General features: G+C 45.1%; 1 protein-coding gene across 1 annotated transcript in view; it reads right to left on the bottom strand.

Moving 5' to 3' along the window:
* LOC104019868 (alpha/beta hydrolase domain-containing protein 17B-like) overlaps positions 1–9,800 on the bottom strand; it is a 31,146-nt gene extending 21,346 nt beyond the window's left edge. The window contains exons 1-3 of the mRNA XM_087770756.1: positions 9,740–9,800; positions 9,089–9,217; positions 1,761–2,235 (exon numbers count right to left, since the gene is read on the bottom strand). Of these exons, the coding sequence (XP_087626882.1) occupies positions 1,761–2,227 (467 nt within the window). The 5' untranslated portion in view covers positions 2,228–2,235; positions 9,089–9,217; positions 9,740–9,800. The remainder of the gene's footprint in view (positions 1–1,760; positions 2,236–9,088; positions 9,218–9,739) is intronic.
* Positions 9,801–19,837: the final 10,037 nt, after the last annotated feature.

The raw sequence follows: 19,837 nt of genomic DNA, 5'->3' as shown, positions 1-19,837 counted from the left end.
AAAACTAGCCTAACTTCACAGAACAAGTGTTTCAGAATATCTGAGGCTGAATACCTGCCCCCTCTGGTTGTATGAGGTTTAATATATATGCTGCTTTAAAAAGGAAGCATCAAGCCCTTGTTATAATGTAACAAAAATTCAAGACTGTGTGTGTACTTAAAACCCAGAAAACAGAGAATCCCTTCCAAAGTAACAGAGAAATGGTTAAAGTTACATGGAACAAGTGCAAAATTCACCGTGACAACCAGGCTCCAAGATTTGCACAATCTCTACACATGCCCCTACACTAAGTCACATCCCTGATAATATATTATTAAACAGCATACTCAAGTTGTGATGATCCAACCATAATAAGCTGTACAATATTAAAATTCAGTTTTTCACAGCTTTTCTATTGCTAAACATGCAATATGATGGTAATTTTTGTGAACATCTGTTCTTATGGTCACATAGTATTTTCAAAAATAATCTTTTTGTAGTTTGGGCATTTGTAGAACAAGAAGAATTTTGTTTTTAAATGGAATAAGCCATGGTGAAAAAAATGCTCTCAAATTTAAGTGGGTGTTCAGTGCTGTATTTATTTGGTGCTTGGGCTTCTTACATTTATTGGAAAATGCCTCTATGGCCTTTTAACTTACCATTTAATCTCTCTAAAACCAGATGCTGTAGCTGCTAGTCTGAATTCTGAAACAAAGGTGACCAGAACACTACAACAAAATTTTGGCAGTCTTGCCAGGGTCCCCTTTCTACTACCCCACCCTACAAAAAAGTAGGCAATAGATGCATCTGAAGAACAGATTTGCATTTTTCTCTCACCCACATCAAACCAGTGGCTCAGTTACTGGACAATCAATTATTATAGGTTTTTCTTCTCTTCTGAGATTTCCAACTGAGGAGATCCCAAACGATAAGTAAGGATTATCTTCTAATCATTCAATTAAGACTGAAATGGAATGAAATTTATTAGTGTATATTTCAATTTTTCTAGTATATCAGCACTATATAATAATTCTGCTAAATATTGACAATGCCTTCAGTATAAAACACCACCAACCAGCTTTGATATGAATCCATTAATCTAATCCTAAAATACAGTATTTCTATTTAAACTGCCAGTACAGATTAGTTACAACCATTTGAAAAGCATGCTGGAAAATTGTACTGGGTCTGGCTGAGATGGAGTTAACTTTCTTCATAGCAGCTTGTATGGTGCTGTGTTTTAGACTTGGGACTAAAGCAGTGCTGATAACATACCAATGTTTTAGCTATAGCTGAACAGTGCTCATGCAATGTCAAGGCCTTCTCAGTTTCTCACTCTGCTGCTGCTGCTGCCGCCACCACCTGCCTGCCTGCCCGCCCCCCCAGTGAACAGATTGGAAGATGAACAAGAGGTTGATAGGGGACAAAACCAGGACAGCTGACCCAAACTGACCAAAAAGATAGTCCATGGCATATGACGTCACACTCAGCAATAAAACTGGAGGTTAGTCTTTCCAAGGTAGCTGTTGCTTGGAGACTGGCTGGGCATCAGTCTGCCTGTGGAAGGTGGTGGTTGCCTTTGCATCACTTGCCTTCCTCCTCCCTTCACTTATTAAACTTTTATCTCAACCTGCGAGTTTTTCCCCTTACTTTTGCTCTTCCAATTCTCTTCCCCATGCTGCTGGGGGAGGGGAGTGAGCAAGCAGCTCACACTGGTAGGTGCTTAGCTGCTGGCCAGGGTCAACCTACCACAAAAATAAAAATGGCCACAGATGTCTTACCTTGTTCTAAGAGCCACCCAAGCAGCATCAATGTCAGCATAGAGATTCTTCTCTGTTGGCTTCCCAGAACTTGCACCATATCCAGAATAATCATATGAGAATATGTTGCAATTAATCCGTGAACCCAGTCCTATATAAAAGCTGCTCATCTGACCTAGGTCAACAGCATTTCCATGTGAGAAGAGCAAAGTATACTTGGCATTAAGCGAGCAACGCACAAACATACAGGCAATCCTGTTACCTTTACTTGTTCTAGTCATGAAACACTCGATAGCATCTTTTTCTCTAGAAGAATACTGCCAGTCTGCTCGCTCCAAGAGATGTAGAGTCCAGCAACTACCACTATCATCACAAATCAGCATGTACGTAGGATCAGGAGGTAAGAATGCCAGTTTGGAAGCAATTTTCCCTGGGCATGGTGGACAACAGAACAGGCAACACAGTTCACTAAAGGAAAGATTATTCATCTTCTAGTCTGAAATAGGAAGAGAGAACGGTATCAGTTTCTAGTTACAATCCCATATTAAAAAGCCTCATGAAAAATACAAACTTCATCTCTCCAGTAAATAAGCAATTTCCATGGAAACATTTAACAAAACATATTTAAATATATAAGCAAGTTTCTATATAATAGTTTATATTAACTGCTTTAAAATGAGCATGCTATAAAAAACAGTAATAACTACAGCCCCGCCACATGTTAAAGCAAAAAAACAAAACAAAACAAAAAAACCAAACCCACAACACAAACCAACCAACCACACAAAACCAAACCACACCACTAACCAAGACAAAAATATTTTTACCCAGAACAATAACAAGTATGAGTTTTGGAGTTTCTTTTGAGGAAATAAAGTCCCTCCCCTCAAGGCAACAACAGAAGTGTTCACCTCCTTGACAAATATACATGTCAAAGAACAATTAGAATATGTTATAGTGTTTGCAGGGTAATAAGGCTCTGCAGAAAAAAAATCACTACAGTGTTTCCCAGCTATAGAGAAAGCATGGCAAGTATAAGTTATGGGCCCCTGCAAGCACTATCAGCAGTAGGAAAGGTGCATGAAGGTCAAGACTTTTAAGAAGCAAAATGAGATGCTTTACTGGCCTATAGAGCACTATAGGCCTTCAGTGCACTGAAATCCAGACATAAACTCTTCCCACACTGGCTGACATCAATGTTTTCAAGCCCTCTAGAAATTAACCAAGGTTTTCTGTCTTGCAAGTAGGAATTGGGATTATGTTGATATTATCCATTTTAATAAGACTATTTTTATACTATGCTTTAACAAAAACATCCCAAACCCAAATGCTCTAATGCAGATATTCTGCAAATCAGTATAAGCCACACTACCTATTCAAACTATTGGTTAATAGAGTGGGGAAGAAAAAAACCAAAACAATAACTGCACATACACCTGAGGCAAGCTAGATAAAGATACAGTTGCCTTGACAAACAGGCACTTTATCCTCTTAATTTACAAGAGAGGTGGGTGCAGGGGGATATCCTTTGTCAACAATATTTTCTCCCCCCCCCCCCCCCCCGAGAGAAGGGGTGATGAAACCTGCCAAGAGCCATGCTGGCCACACCAGTGCAGCTAAAACAAGCATTTACCCTACTTTCATGATACTAAGGTATGTCAACTTAAACAGCTTTTCCATCCCAACTCTATCCACAGGTCTCAAGTTCAGTTCTTACCAGGTCATGCAAATAGAAACACTCTTATAGTTTCATGCACCACCTTCAATGATAGATTCAAGTTTACAGTCAGGAACAAAATAAGCTAACTTCTGATGTCCATAGTCCCATGCTATTTTAGAAATACCCACGTAATCCAACAACAACAACAATCTTACTTCTAACTATATGCAGTGGGTTAACCTGGAGCACCTCCTCCCTCTCCTTCACTGATCTTGGTATCTGCAGGATTGGTTTTCCTCACATTTTTCCCCCCCTCACTCTTTTCCCTCACAACTGCTGCACAGCAGGTTGGTTTTTTTTTTATTTTTCGTTTGTTTGTTTTTTACCCTTTCTTAAATACGTTATCACAGAGGCACCACCAGCTTTGCTGATCAGCAGTGGGTCTGTTTTGGAGGTGTCTAGAACTGGCTCTGTCCAGCCTGGGGGCAGCCCCTTACCTCTTCTCACAGAGGCCACCCCGCTACCAAAACTTTGCCACATAAACCCAATACACTATAACACTTGACAATATTGAGAACTGATCTCAAAGTCAATCCTCTAACTTGTATAGAAGCATAATTTTCATGCCTGCATACATTTCCAATTTTTTATTTTTTTTTAAAGCTCCATGGGGCACTGCTGCAGGAACTGTTGAATACAAATCACAGAACAGTTAACTTTATTTTGGATGTATGAGTAGTCTCTTTCCTATGGTAGGATATGGACATATACTGCATAAAATGTCACATTAATAAAGTATACTTGCAGAGCAGTAAACACAAGCAACACAGGACAGCCTGATAGACATGAGGATTTTTAGAATACTACTGCTCTTCGTAGTTCAGAGTATTTTTGCTGAGACTGCTACAGCCAAGTGCTTTCATCCAAGGTCTCTAGCTTTCTTCAAAACAGAGAGAAGCCACAGATTCTTAGATATGGGTAGCCAACACTACCAATTTAGAGGAGATGGCAGAAAAAAGGGTACTAGTCACCTCCCATAAAAGAGTAAATTATATCTTGAATGACAGATCCCGAGTAAAAATTACTATATTTCTGCTAGCTAAAGAAACAACAACCTCCGCATAAGCAGTCACTCAAATTTGTAATGGCTCATCTTTTCCCCATCAGGTGAGATTATCTGATATTAAAATTGACCTTAATTTGCAGCGGAAGAGGTCTATTGAAGAGGACCAGGCATTTGCAAAAGGCTTAGACTGTCTTATGCATAAGAAAAGGTACACCTCAAAAAGTGAGGTACAAATAGCCTGTTATGCCCAGGAACAGCAGGCTGCCTTCCATGCCAGCAATAGAATAGCTACAGAATTTCTTAGTTCTTTCTGACAAGTGGATTGAGAAGCAAATAAAACAATTTTCACTATAACTATCAACAACCCAACAACACTGCAAATATGATTTCACAAAAAAAAAAATATTTGTCATAATAGTTTCAGAAGACTGGAATCTGGCCTATGGAATTCACATACAGGGCAGTACTACAGTGAACATTTCAAGAAACACTAGCTATTAACTAAAATCAGCTGCAGTGGGTACAGTGCCCCAAGACAGCTTAAATGTGCTAAAAATGGGGTTTTTGCCACATATGGCAAATAACTTCCTATGCAGATGAATATAGCTAAAGTATTATTTCTCTCCTATGCAGATTTAATGTAACATCCATTTAATCCAATAGAAACTATCTCTATTGAATCTAAAGATTCTGATCCTAGAAGCGTTCTCCATCTAAATCACAGCTAGCAACAGCTCCTTTCTTTAAAGCAAATATTTCTTATCTTCTTCACTTGATTGACCTAAAGCAAGAAAACAAACAGTAGATCCCTAGCATCACTAACTGAACAAAACTGACATACCTATTGAACTCCCGCATAAAGATACCTTCAAGTAAATGCAAACAATGTTTTTATTATACTGGAACTGGTTTGTATTCACATAAATGGGTTCTTAACCTCTGGATCTGGAATGAAACTAGGATGTGAGAGTCCCCAGGGTATATAGACTAATTATTATATCAGTGTTTAAATGTTCAACTGAATCATCATTTCAACCTAGTAGTTCTCCACAAGTTATCATAATTTAGCTTCAATTAAAACAGACCTTATTGTAAGGTATACAGGTCAGATTCTTCAGTGAAGGGATTAAATGTTAAAACAAACAAGGTATTTCTTAACATTAGGAAAACATGATTTCCCAATGATACATCTACCCAAGAATTAAGATACAAAGAGAAAAAAAAACAAACAATGGAGAAGGGCAGGCCACACAAAAAAAAAATTCACAAGTACACCTTCATTTATCATTGCCCAGCCTTAGCAAAAGCAGTTCAAAAATTGTTATTTTGAGATCAGTCTTAAAAAGGCCAATAATATCATTAAGTCTAAAACATAGTTTATGGAACATGAACAAAGTATCATAAATGAACTTGTGTTAAAAAAAAAAATAAATCAGTCTAGTAACAAACAGGCTTCATGAATGCTTTACCTGAACTCTTACTAAAACTGGGAGGAAAAGAACACCCACCACAAATTACCTCAAGGAGACAGTTCCACAGGTACAGAAGAATAGTTTTAACTCATCTATTCAAAACATGTTAGAGAAAAAGACTCCCATTATCATCTAAAACCTTTTCAGCATTTACAATGCAAATCTCTGCCCTCACTACAGTAACATCTTCAGGTATAGAGATCAACACATCCCAAAAACATACTTATGTCACTACTTCTGTTTGTTAATTCAGTACTGATCAACAAGCCAGTTCTGTTCTGCAAATACAATTCTGGAAGTTGGTAGTTACTAGCAGCAAAAATAAAAAAGTACATTAAGAAACGTATACAACCTTTAGAAGTGATACAAAACTTTGTACACGTATATTATTTTTATATATATGTGTGTGTAAAAAAATTCTGTTGAAGAAACTTAAATGCTTAAAACTTACTATTGTACCAAGACAGGCAAAGAAACAAAACAGGCCTATGTGGCATTACCCAGCCTTTGAGAGTGCTGTGGTTTAACTCCAACCGGCAGCTAAGCACCACACTGCCACTCACTCATTTCCTCCACAGCGGGATGGGAGATAGAATTGAAAGGGTAAAAGTGAAAAAACTTGTGGGTTGAGATAAAGACAGCTTAAAAGGTAAAGCAAAAGCTGCGTGCATAATTAAAGCAAAACAAGGAATTCATTCGCTACTTCCCATCGGCAGGCAGGTGTTCAGCCATCTCCAGGAAAGCAGGGCTCCATCACACGTAACAGTTACTTGGGAAGACAAACGCCATAGCTCTGAACATCCCCCCCTTCCTTCTTCCCCCAGCTTTTATTGCAGAGCATGACATCATATGGTATGGAATATCCCTTTGGTTAGTTGGGGTCAGCCGTCCCAGCTGTGTCCCTCCCAACTTCTTGGGTACCCCCAGCCTACTCACTGGTCAGGCAGTCTGAGAAGCAAAAAAGGCCTTGATGCTGCATAAGCTCTGTTCAGCAATAACTAAAACATCCCTGTGTTATCAACACTGTTTTTCATCACAAATCCAAAACATAGCACCATACAAGCTACTATGAAGAAAATTAACTCTATATCCCAGCCAAAACCAGTACAGCAGGATAAGCTTTTACAAGGAAAGCAATCACTTTATCAAACTTATGCCTCTCATATGAATAAAAAAGTAACGCAGAATGACAAAATTAAAAGTGCCTACATGCAGTAGTTTTAGTCTACTCTTTAGCAATTAACCTTTTAATTAAAGCTGATAGAAGAGGGAGGAAAAAAAATAATCTGTCTGATCAGAAACGCCTCAAATATTTATCTTGGGATTCCTACGATAACACAAATGTAGTTCTTTCATCTATGAAGTCATTCCTGTCCTCTTTCCTCTGCAAGCCATAACAAGAGCAGCTCCCGTTATTTATGCCACCGAGTACTCCACTCCATATTAGTAGCTTAGCCTCAAAAGCCTAACCCTTGCAAACACTTACCTAGAACAAAGTTAAACTTGTAAATACAGCTGCCAATTTGTAAATCTTTGGTGTTGCTCTAACTGTGCAACAGGCAAGATATTAACATTGTTGAGGGGTTTTTTTGAATAATCATTTTTCATTATATATCACTGAAGTAAGAAACTGTAACAGTTTCCCCTCACCCTTTCACTGAGCACAATTCAACAAAGGCTTGAGTTAACTACTGAAACACTAGTACTCATTTCAACATCGGCATTATATTATCATGGAACAGAAAGGTATGAACATTTTCCAACTAGTTTAACAGTTAAAGAAACAAAATGTGTAGAGCAAACAAAAATTTAAAAAGTGTCCGACCAAATACTATATAAAAGGATTCAACTAAGAATTTTAAAAGAACACAGTAGATCTGGAAAAGAATACAGATGAAGTCTATTTAATAACAACAAAAAAAAAAAACAAAACCACACAAAAACAACAAACATACCCAGAAATACTGTGAAGTAACTTTAACTTTTCAAGTACGTCTCAAAGGGCAAAACAACCCACAAAGACCGAGTAGCCTGATGTGACCAAAATTTCATTTTGGAATAATCAGATTTTAAAAGAAAAGAATATATATATATATTAGTTTTACTAGTCTTACGAATTCTAACAATATTAAAAAACCTAACTTGTTTTTACAGTAATACAAAAACATTCTTAATTGTACCACCAACTCTCTTGCTGGTTACTTTGTATATTTCAAAACAGACCTAATGGAACACTTGAAAGTAGAAGGGGAACACAGAAAATAGATTGCAAAAATCTAGCCATTCCTTCTCACAAAAAAAATAACAAAAAAAAACCCCAAACAACCACCAAAACCCCCCAAAACTTACCCCCCCAAACAAACAAACTCCCCAAAACCAAAGAAAAACCCTCATAAAATCCCAGATAGACAAGTGTGGGATTATGTTAGATTACATAATGTTTTGTATGTTCCAGGAAAAACTGCACTACAGAACTGCCCTGCTAAAACAATCTGCACGTTGACAGACACTTAAGCCCCTTATTGTATTTCACGGGCATCAGCCTGGTGCTTCACTGCACCAGTCAGTGTATCAATAATGAAAAGCTATGCTTTTAAAAGTAGTCTATGTTCAAGCAGTTCTATTTTAGCTTCTGCAGTCATACTTCTATAGTCACCTTTTGGCCAAATACTTTTAAACTATGCATTCTAATGCAATTTTAAGGCACACATCACTCCCACCATCAATAGCCAAAACTGAAGAAATAAATTAAATCAGGCTAGACAAACTGAAAGGAGCTCTTCAGTTGTCTGTATTTAAAAAGGACCTCACGGAAGTCAACGACACTCACCCAGAACCACTATTTAAATCTGGTAAAAGACAGAATTTAACAAGCATTTAAGTCAGCGCGCCAGTTTCCTAAACAAAGACGTCCACAGCCAGACCACGGAAACGGAGGCCCCAGGACAGACTGCATACAGTACCCCAGGCCCTCTAAAGCACCTCGGTGGACGACACCCCGACTCCCCGGGCGCAGAGAGCCCCTCATCCCTTTCTGTGGCGCGAGAAGCGGCGAGCTGCTCCCCCCACAGGGTGCAGGGTACAAGCCTCCGAGGGTCCGCAGCCAGGACATCGGCAGAGATCACCTCAACTCACCTAGTAACCCACCTACCCTGCCCGAACGCTCCAGGGTCAGAGAGCTGAATCGTCGCCTCCCTCACCGAGGCTCAGCGCCTACCCCGGCCTTTCCTCCCGGACCTGCTCAACAGTTGTCGGGGGTGGGTATCTCCCCTCACCTGTCCTGTGATGGAGAAGGTGCGGGGAGGGGGCACATAAAAAGGTGAGAAAAGAAATAAACAGTCAGAGCTGCCAAGAAGCCAACTCGCCTCCACAACTTGAAAGCGGATCCACGAACCGCAACCGGCGGCGTTGCTGCTCCCACAATCTCCACCGTGCTAAGGCCCCACTGAAAGAGCCTCACTCTGAGCAACCACCTCCAGCAGGTAACTGAGGGAGGGGAAAGGAGAAAGGGAAAGGGGAGCTCACCAGCACGCGCACACCACAAGAGCGGTAGGTTAAAAGAATCTGTACCTACACCCGACGCTCGTTCGATAGCGCGCGGCCACCTCCGTCTCCCTCGCTGGGCAGCAAGCAGCGTGCACACGGCCCCACACTTTCCCCAACAGCCGCCGCTTGAACACCAGACCGACGGAAGAATCGGTTGTGCCGAGTAATGGCACGACCCCAACCAACACCTGCAACTCCCCAGCCACACTCTTTAGAAGAGAAAACAAGGCCCAAGGAGAGTTACGCTAAGCCTCACCAGAAGAATGCAACTAATTATATAACTGCCTCAGCAGCTAAGAGAAGGATGAAGGAGGAAGAGACCTGCAGGAACTAGCAACCGGCTGCAGCACACCAGTAAGAACATAGCCCGCATATCAGCTCTGGCCACTGAAGCTCCGCATGAGCGGGGGTAGGCGGGGGCAGCCAGGAGGCAGCAAATCAGTGTGCGCGGAGGGATTATACAGACGCTGGCTGTAGCCAATGGGTAAGTTGGTTTGGGCTCTTCTTCTGGCAGCCAAGGGGGAGGCAGTGGAGTTAGAGTAGAGGTGCCAATCCAATCCAATCCAAATCTAATCTAATCTAATCTAATCTTCATACTGCAGCCTGTGGGGCACCCCCTGCTGGAGTAGCTGGATGTTTCTTGAAGGAGCCGCAGCCAGTAGAGAACTTATGCTGGAGCAGATTGTCCCTGAAGGGCTACAGTTTGTGGAGAGGACCTATGCTGGAGCACAGGAAAAGTGTGCCATATGGTCTGGACTATCCCTTTGGTCAGTTGGGGTCGGCTGTCCCAGCTGTGTCCCCTCCCAACTTCTTGGGCACCCCCAGCCTACTTGCTGTGGGGGCAGTGTGAGAAGCAGAAAAGGCCTTGACTCTGTGTAAGCACTGCTCAGCAATAACAAAAACATCCCTATGTTATCAACACTGTTTTCAGCACAAATCCAAAACATAGCACTGTACCAGCTACTATGAAGAAAATTAACTCTATCCCAGCCAAAACCAGTACAGCAAGCTGCACCTGCCAGGAGCCCTGTCTGTGCTCGTGTCCCTGGTGTGGGAGCTATCTGTCCTGCCTGGTCACTGCCTTCCCACTGGCCTTCCTCCACCCTGGCTGCAGAGCTGCTGTGCCCAGCTGCTTGAGGACCCACCCAGGAAGGCTCCTCTCCATGGGGTGAGCTTCTGCCCAGGGTGCTCCTGGCTGCTGGGTAGGCCTGCCACAGGAAGGCTGTGCCTCCCAACCAAGGCCAACAGTGGCGGTTCAGAGGGGCACCCACTGGCAGTGTGGCACTGCCATGTTACTCACTGCTGGGGAACAGCTCTGTTTTCCTCCTAGACTCTTCCTTCAGCCCACAAGAGGGAAACCCAGGAGAGGGAGAAGATGACACACTGAGGAGTCACCACTGCTCTTTGTTCCTCTTCCTCCTGCTGCCACATGCTCTCAAGGTGGGCACTGCTTCAGGATCTGCTAGCTGCTGCGGAGCCTCACACCAAAGTTACTACCCACTAGCCCAATGCCACCCTTCTGTGGTAGTGGAAGTGGGGGGAGTGAGGCAGGCTCAACCTGCATAGCCCTGCAAAGCAGCTTTGCCAGTGGACAGAGCCTTGATCAACCATTTTCTGCTGGGGCCTATGCTCCTGCCTCCCTGTCACCCCACCCCTCACAGCTGTGGCCACTGCTTCAACACAGACCCACCTCACACAGGCCTGCCTCCTACTCCGGAGAGGCCTGGGCCGCCACTCACACCTCCTTGAGAAGGTCCCCTCTGCTTGTCTGGGTGACTCAAAATGTGTCAACCTAATGCTGGTCCCTGCAGCAGCAGCCGCCATACAGCCACCCTGACATTGCACAGCTGGAATTACCTGTATTGCAGCCGTAGCCCTGGCAAGATGCCACTGCTGCTTCACAGGCCTACCTGTGGCTCTGAGGGTGCACCAGCCAGCCCCACGTGGGTCTGGCATTGATGGAAACGCATACAGTGCCTCTCACTGTGGTGTCCCACTCTGTGATTTTCCCATAATTTTTTTATCCTACTTATTTCCTTCTCACCCCCTATACTTTCTGAAATCATGTAATCGATAAGTTATCTTTTTTTTTTTTTTTAACACAGGAAATTTTTAACTACTGACTGTGGAAAAACAAGAAAATATTACTTGATTGTTCCCTAACAGTTTAGAAAACACTTTAATGGCCCTATGTTTATTATTTTCAAAAAATAAATAATTAACCCTATATTATTTTCTGTCCTTTAGGGGAAGGAGGGGACAGCTAGAGGCAAACCAGAACTTAGGCCCTAATCCTAGGCCTGAAGCTACTCTTCTTGCTATTCTGTAAAACTAAAGAAAAGCTTTTCATAATGTAATTACACTGACAATCCTGCAGCATGAACTAGCCCATAATTAAGTTTAACACTGAGTGCTTGGAGTTTAATACTAGCCCTAATCTTAGGCACAGAGTTATAAGATTTTTAATGACCATTTACTCACCAAGGTATTATTACAGCTCAAAAATGACACTCCTTAAAATAAGACATTACTATAGCCCATCCTAGAAACAAAGAATTATGTTATCAGATTATTATATCAGGAAAGGATTTCTTTTTTTCCCTCCCTCCCTTCCTTCCTTCCTTCTTTCCTCCCTACGTCCTTCCTTCCCTCCCTCCCTCCCCCCTCCTCCCCTCCCTTCCTCCTTCCCTTGTTCCTTCAATACTTCCCTCTATCCCTCCTTCCTCCCCTCCCTCCCTCTTTCCCTCCTTCCCTCTCTTCATCCTTTCCTCCCTCCTTCCAGCCCTTCATCCTTCCTACCCTCTCTCATTCCCTCCCACTTTCCTTCTTTCCTTTATCCCTTAATTTCTTCCCTCGTTCCCTCTGTCCTTACTTCACTTCCTCCTTCCTTCCTTCCCTGACACCTCCCTTCACTCCATCTCTCTTCCCCCTTTTCTCCTCCCTCCCTCCTTTCTTTTCCTTCCTTCCTCCCTTGCTCCCTCCTTCCTTTCTTTTACCTTCCTTCCTTCCTTAATTCTTTCCCTCTTTCTTCCTGCCTTTTGTCCTTCTTTATTTCTGTATTGAGCAAAGTTTATGTATTTCTTTCCTTTTTTCTTTCTGCATTGGGCAAGGTTTATGTGGCAAGGTTCTGGTAGCAGGGGGGTTACAGGAGTGGCTTCTGTGAGAAGACACCAGAAGCTGCCCCCATGTTGGACAGAGACAGTTCCAGCCGGTTCCAAGATGGACCCACTGCTGGCCAAAGCTGAGCCAACCAGTGATGTCAGTAGCGCCTCTGTGATAGCATATTTAAGAAAGGGTAAAAAAAAAGCTGTGCAACAGCAGCCGGAAGAGAGAGGAGTGAGAATATGTGAGAGGAGCAATTCTGCAGACACCAAGGTCAGTGAAGAAGGAAAGGGAGGAGGTGCTCCAGGCACCAGAGCAGAGATTCCCCTGCAGCCTGTGGTGTAGACCATGCTGTGGAGGACTGTTATGGAACCAGAACTGTCTCGACACTGCCGTTATACCGCCATCTTCTGGCTTCGACATCCAGCCCCCGACGAAACTGCCACAGGACGCCTGCGCAGAGACCAGGGCGCGAAAAGCAGAAGCACGAACTGCACGTACGCAGACACATTTTGCGTGTGTGCATGGCCCTATAAAAGGACCACGCACGCTTTTTGGGGGGCTTCCCCTCCTACCCTGTGCACTCCTCGGAACCCACTCCTGCAGACACTTCGACGCCTGGACACAGAGGCTGGACATAGAAAGTCCATTGACGGGACATTGCCAGACTTAGAGTGGTGGTAGCTAGTTCCCCCACGTGGCCCTCTTCTCACCTGCCTGAGCACGCTCTTTCTCTTTCTCTTGCCCACTCTTTTGCTCTTTTTCCCTCTCTCCCTTTTCTCCCCCCCATTCTTTCCACCGCCTCCCTACCCGGTCCTCACCCCTTTGTTCACTGAAATAAAGTCAAAGGGTTGTACGGCATTTGACCCTGTTCCGTGTCTTAATCTCGTCCTTGGGATCGTATCGAAACCTCCCCTGACATTGGATCGGGACATTTAATTGGCGTCACGGACAGGATCCCCTGAGACGAGAGTGCCGTACCACCTTGTTGTGGTGTGCTGTGTGATTGTGTGTGAACGAGATGTACGAGCAAGTACGAAGCGAGTGCGGAGTTCCGATCCGCGGTTCTGCTCTCCCGTGAGGGAAGCAGCCAGAGACGAACAAAGCGTGAGGACGGAGTGAATGTTGGTTCTTCTTTGTTGATAGCTTACATATTAGCGTACGGTCTGGCCTCCTGGGAGCGTATAGGGGGAACGTGGACTTTAAGGTGGGACCCTCTCAGGACGACACCCCCCTTTGTAAGAATTTTGGGGTATTAGTTCACAGTTTGGCCTCCTGGGAGCGTACAGGGGAAACTTGGATACTGAAGTGCGACCCTCTCAGGACGATATCCCCTTTGTAGGTGATGGCCGCCCAAAAGGCAGCCGATGTTTGTGACTATGTGCTTTCGCTGGATGAAGGGACAGAGAAATTGTATGACCTCTTGGAGGCGCACCGGTCTCGCCCCTCACCCCAGGGACAAGACTGGGCAAGGGAACACTGTTTTCAGTTGCACAGTGTGGTGGATAGAATAAGAATATTGCAGAAGGAGGCTAAGGTTAAGAGGGGGAAGGGAAAGGCTATAATTTGTGCGGTGTTAGGAGCGAGTTTGGCTGCTGCGGTGGAGGAGAAAAATCAGAGGTCTTGTTGGACAGATACGGTGGTGAACTCCCTGCAGATGGTAATAAAAACCCTGCAGGAACAATTGGAGAAGGAGAGGTGCCAAAATGCGATATTAAAAAATGAGTTGAGAAATCAACTTTTAAGGGAAGCGGATACACCGCCGGGGGTAGAAACAACACCCGCGGAGAAGGGGATATGGCAGATTTACCCCCAGGGGGATTTGCAAAGAGCCAAAAAGACCGTAGAGAGCCCCCCCACATGTACCCACTGATCAAAACGGAGTATGTGTATGAGGACGAGGGTGACAATCGCCCCCAAGTTATTACTAAAGAGGTCCCGTTTACCACAACTGAATTAGCAAAGGTGAGAAAGGACTTTGCGAGGACTACAAAGGAATCGGAGACCGAGTACATGTGGAGAGTGTCTTTGTCGGGGGGGGGGCGGGGATTAACTACGGGCGATTGCCGCGCCCCATGGTCGTAGACCCAGAGAGCCACGTACTGGGCCGGGGGGTTGAGCCCCTTGGAGATGGGAGACCCCTTAGCTATAACGGGCACGATAGATCAATTAGTAAAGAGTGTGCAAAAGGCGGCGTGCCTTCAGATGATGTATGACCATGAGCTCAAGCCCAACCTGGGCTCCCCAATGTTAATGCCTGTAGACCTGGAGAGAATGACCCCCCTGATACGGGGACTTCCCGACTCCCTGAAACCTATTGGGATTCAATTGTAAGGGAGGATTTATAACACCCCCAGGGAAGAAAGGATTGCAGCCGCTCGGGAGGGGATAACGACCCCTGACTACCGGCGGCCAGGGAAGAAAGTATGGACATGGGGGGAGGTAGCTCAGGAGTTAATTGATTTCGGGAGGAAATACGGCCCTGTTAGTGGACCACCCCAAAGAACCGAGACCAGGGCTGTGCAGGCAGCAGAACGAGTTAGTGGGCGGCAATCACCCCTTGGGAGCGGTTTGGGAGCGGCCGGGACCGACTGGGAAAGAAAAACCCCTGAGTCGGCAGGGACTGTGGCAGTTGGGGCTCCAGAGAGGCGTTCCCCGAGATTTAATGGACGAGCTCCCAACCAAGAAATTGGAGCAGCTCGTGCGGAGATGGTCAGAGCAAGGGGCCATTTCGAGGCCAACTCCTAGCACCCCACCCCTGATAAACTTTGGGGAGAAACCAGCCAGGGAAGACAAGGCGGCGGAAAACTAAAACCTCTGCCCCCTGAAGATGAGGGGGAGGGCGGAGGGTGGATGTTCATAAGACAACTCACCTGCAATACAAAGGGAGACTTGCTGCTTACGGTAGCGGTAGGACCAAAGAAAAGACCGGTAACCTTTTTAATCGACACGGGGGCACAAATTACTGCACTGAGGCGAACAGAAGCGGAACGATGCGGGATCTCGGTTCCCTCTAGAAACCTGATTGTTTCAAATGCTCTGGGAAAGACACACTCGGTACCTATGACCCCAGCGTCACTATGGTTACCAGGGGAGAACGGCCCTGTTAATACTATGGTGGCCATAGGATCTTTTCAAATGAATCTTTTAGGCATAGACGTTTTAAAGGGTAGACAGTGGCGCGACATCCAGGGAAACTCGTGGTCTTTCGGCGTCCCCCAGATCAGGCGGTTAGCCGAAGCCCCCAGCGCGGAGGTGCGCCTGTTGCAAACGGCGCCTGCCCTCCCCCCGTCTATACTGACAAACGTAAAACCCTACCCGCTGCCGATAGGAGCCAGGGACGGAATGGCGCCACTGCTGGAGGGGCAGGGGATTATAGTTCCCACTCCCCCTTTAACTCCCCGGTATGACCGGTCCGAAAACCAAATGGCAAATGGAGGTTAACAATAGATTACTGGAGGCTGAATGCCAACACAGGCCCATTAACAGCCGCTGTACCGAACATTGCCGAGCTCATAGCCGCCATTCAGGAGCAAGCACACCCTATTATGGCAACTACTGACGTTAAAGACATGTTCTTTATGGTCCCCCTGCAGCCGCAGGACCCGGACCGCTTTGCCTTTACCTGGGGGGGGGCAACGGTACACCTTTACACGGCTCCCTCAGGGATACAAGCACTCCCCCACTTTAGCCCACCACGCTCTAGCACAGGAGCTGGAAGCAATTCCCATAAGGGCGGGGGTGAAAATTTTCCAATACATAGATGACCAAACCCGGTACAGATCGAGTGGAGGTTTGCCGCAACCGGGCTGTCGATTCATTTGTGGCAAAGGGGGCCGGGCAGGGCCCATCCGGCCCATTGGCTTTTACTCCCGTAGTTTCAAGGACGCAGAAAAACAGTACAGAACGTGGGAGAAGGGGCTGTTTGTAGTCAGCCTGGCTTTACGAGAAGCAGAGCGCACCATTCGTCAGCAACCAATAGTGCTCAGAGGTCCTTTCAAAGTGATTAAAGCAGTTTTAACCGGGACACCTCCCCCTGACGGGGTGGCACAAAGAGTGACGTGCGGAAACAGACTCCACAACCTGTAAGGTTGTAAAGTAGGTATGTTTGTTTATTCAGCGCTGGGCAGCACGGGGGGGGGGGGGGTCATCCCGCCAAAGTCGTGCGCGCCCACGTGGTAGCTCGTCCTGGATTTATACGACAAAGTGTTACATATACATAAGGTTTCCCAATACGCCTATACATATGCATGACCTGTCCCCACTTCGTATTAAAATTAGCCCCAAGAGGTCGTTTCCATAAACTCCTCCCAACTGCACTTGCGCAGTACTTCCTGGTGGTGGTCGCGGGGGGGGGGGTCGTGGGGATGAAGGCTGATGACTCCTCTTCATCACCACTAGTAGCCCCTTGTTCTTGCGCAGACTCAGTTGCTCCTTGGCTCTTGTCCAAATCGCAGGGTGGGTTTCAGCTGGTTCTTGAGACAAGTTTCTGTTCTTATCAGGAACTGTCCTTTGTTGTGAGACTACCAGGCTCCTCTCTTTAATCATCTTGCACAATAGTTAGATAAGTGTAGTTATGCTCTCAAGCCCCTTTTCAGTCCCCCCTTTTCTACAAAGTTAGTAAATTCTTTTACTACACCCTATTCTAATATAATGTTTCTCTATCTAACGTCTTCTCCAAATATTTGTTAGATTCAAGTTTTCATCGAAGTTGGTTCTTCTTCCATTCGCTGTAGGAATCCCCCGTACCCTGGAAACACCATAAGGCACACTGGACTGCTATACAAAGGACTTAGTCCCCATTCTGCCTCCGCAGTTTAAGTTTCAAAGGTCCCTGGGCTTCAGAAGTCCAGACTTTTCTTGGTGCTTTCTTTACTCTAGAGTGGTGGATCCAGGGCATCTGTTCCTTGATCTTGATTGCAGCGAAGGAGGTAAGGAGTACCTGGAAAGGTCCTTCCCACTGTGGCTCCAGGGTTCTTTCTGCAAGAGACCTTATATAGACATAATCTCCAGGTTGGATGTTATGTACGGGTCCATCTAAACCTCTACTTCGAGTCCCGACCACATGTTTCTCAATTTTGTTGAGTTGTTTGCTTAATGCTACCATGTAAGAGGTTATAATTTCATCCCCAGCCTGTGTGGACATCCCTTTCTGTATTCCATAGGGTCGTCCATATAAGATTTCAAAAGGGCTCAGTCCTTCTTTTGCTCTTGGCCTAGTTCGTATGCACAAGAGAGCCAAAGGAAGAGATTGAGGCCAGGCCAAGTTAGTCTCCTGTCCCAATTTCACAATCTGCTGTTTGATTAAGTGGTTCATTTTTTCTACTTGGCCACTCGACTGAGGGCGATATGGGGTGTGAAGCTGCCAATCTATACCCAAATGGCAGCTAATTTGTTGTACTACCTTTGAGATAAAATGTGGTCCTCTGTCAGAGGATATGGTTGCTGGAACCCCAAAATGTGGTATTATCTCTTGCATTAATATTCTAGTTACCTCCCGAGCCTTGGCTGTTCTGGTAGGGAATGCTTCTGGCCAACCTGTAAAGGTGTCAGTTAGTACCAATAAATATCGATACCCCCCTTTTCCTGGGAGTTCTGTAAAATCAATCTGCCATTGTTGCCCAGGCCCATTGCCTTTCCCAATTTGGCCCATTTCTGGTCTGGGGGTATTTTTGGGATTAGTCTGGAGGCAAAGATTGCATTGTTGCGTCACCTGTCTCACAGTGGTATATAGATTTCTAGCCACAATTTCTCTAATTAAATGTTTATATAGAGCCTCTGTTCCCCAATGCCTTTTCCTATGTTCTTCTCTTACCAGATGCCATGTTAGACAAGAGGGAATGATTAGTTTCCCTTGTGGGGTGGAAGCCCACCCTTCTTTGTTATATGACCCTTCTAGATCTGTGATAAGCTTTTGATCTTCCATGGTATATTCTGGCTTACCTTCTAGAGAAATTTGCCCGTCCGGGACCAAAGCCCCTTCTATTTTTGCCTTCACTTTAGCTACCTGTTTTGCCTCTCTGTCCGCCAGCTCATTTCTTCTTTCCAATTCTGAGCTCACCTTCTGGTGTGCCTTAATGTGCATAATCGCCACTTTTTCAGGGAGTTGGACTGCCTCCAGCAGTTTCAAGATTTCCTCTGCATGCTTGATATTTTTGCCCTGAGAATTCAATACTCCTCTCTCCTTCCAGATTGCTCCATGCCCGTGTACGACCCCGAAGGCGTATTTCGAGTCTGTATAGATATTCACAGTTTTGCCTTGGGCCAATTCCAAAGCACAGGTCAGAGCAATTATTTCTGCCTTCTGTGCAGAGGTATTCATGGGTAGAGGTCCTGACTCTATTACTTCTTGACTGGTGGTGATGGCATATCCCGCATGTCTCTTACCACTTAAGACATAGCTACTTCCATCCGTGAACCAGTTTTCCCCGTTTTCTATAGGACTGTCTCTCAAGTCCGGACGGCTTGCATATGTTGCTTCGATGGTCTCCAGACAGTCATGGTGCACTGGTTCTCCTGTGTTTCCACTGAGGAAAGAGGCTGGGTTGACAATGTTAGTAACTAACTATGATCTCCACATCATCTTGTTCTACCAGTATAGCCTGATATCTCAGGAATCTTTGTGGAGAAAGCCAGCATCCATCCTTCGCTTCCAATACTGCTGATATTGTATGGGACACCAATACAGTCATTTTCTGGCCCAGGGTGAATTTTCGGACTTCCTGTATGTTTAGTACTATGGCCGCGACCGCTCGCAAGCATCCAGGCCAACCCTTTGCAGTTGCATCCAATTGTTTGGAAAAATAGGCAACTGCTCATCGATATGGGCCCAGATCTTGTGCTAATATTCCTAGGGCAATCCCCTGCTTCTCGTGGGAGAAAAGAAGAAACGGCTTACTCACATCTGGGAGTCCTAAGGCTGGGGCTGACATTAAGGCCTTTTTAACAGTTCAAAGGCTTGTGTGGTCTCTCTGTTCCATCCATAATTATAGATCCACTGTCGGCACCACCCAGTCATTCCCAGAAAGGTCCGTAATTCTTTCACTGTTTGCGGTCTCTGAGTTTGGCGTATTACCTCTTTGCGGGCTTGTCCCAAAGTCCTTTGTCCAGCACTGACTTCATAGCCCAGATAAATCACCTGGCGCTGTATTGCTTGGGCCTTCTTCTCAGATACCCGGTACCCTTGGAGCCCCAAGAAATTTAGTAGACTCACCGTCCAGGCCATACAATCGTCCTCTGTTTTAGTGGCAAT

Source organism: Nipponia nippon, unplaced genomic scaffold (genome assembly GCF_047370975.1).
Source record: "Nipponia nippon isolate SJK-2023a ecotype South Korea unplaced genomic scaffold, ASM4737097v1 scaffold_33, whole genome shotgun sequence".
Classification (NCBI taxonomy): Eukaryota; Metazoa; Chordata; class Aves; order Pelecaniformes; family Threskiornithidae; genus Nipponia; species Nipponia nippon.
Note: the sequence above shows the minus strand (reverse complement) of the source record. Positions and strands in the feature narration are given on the sequence as shown.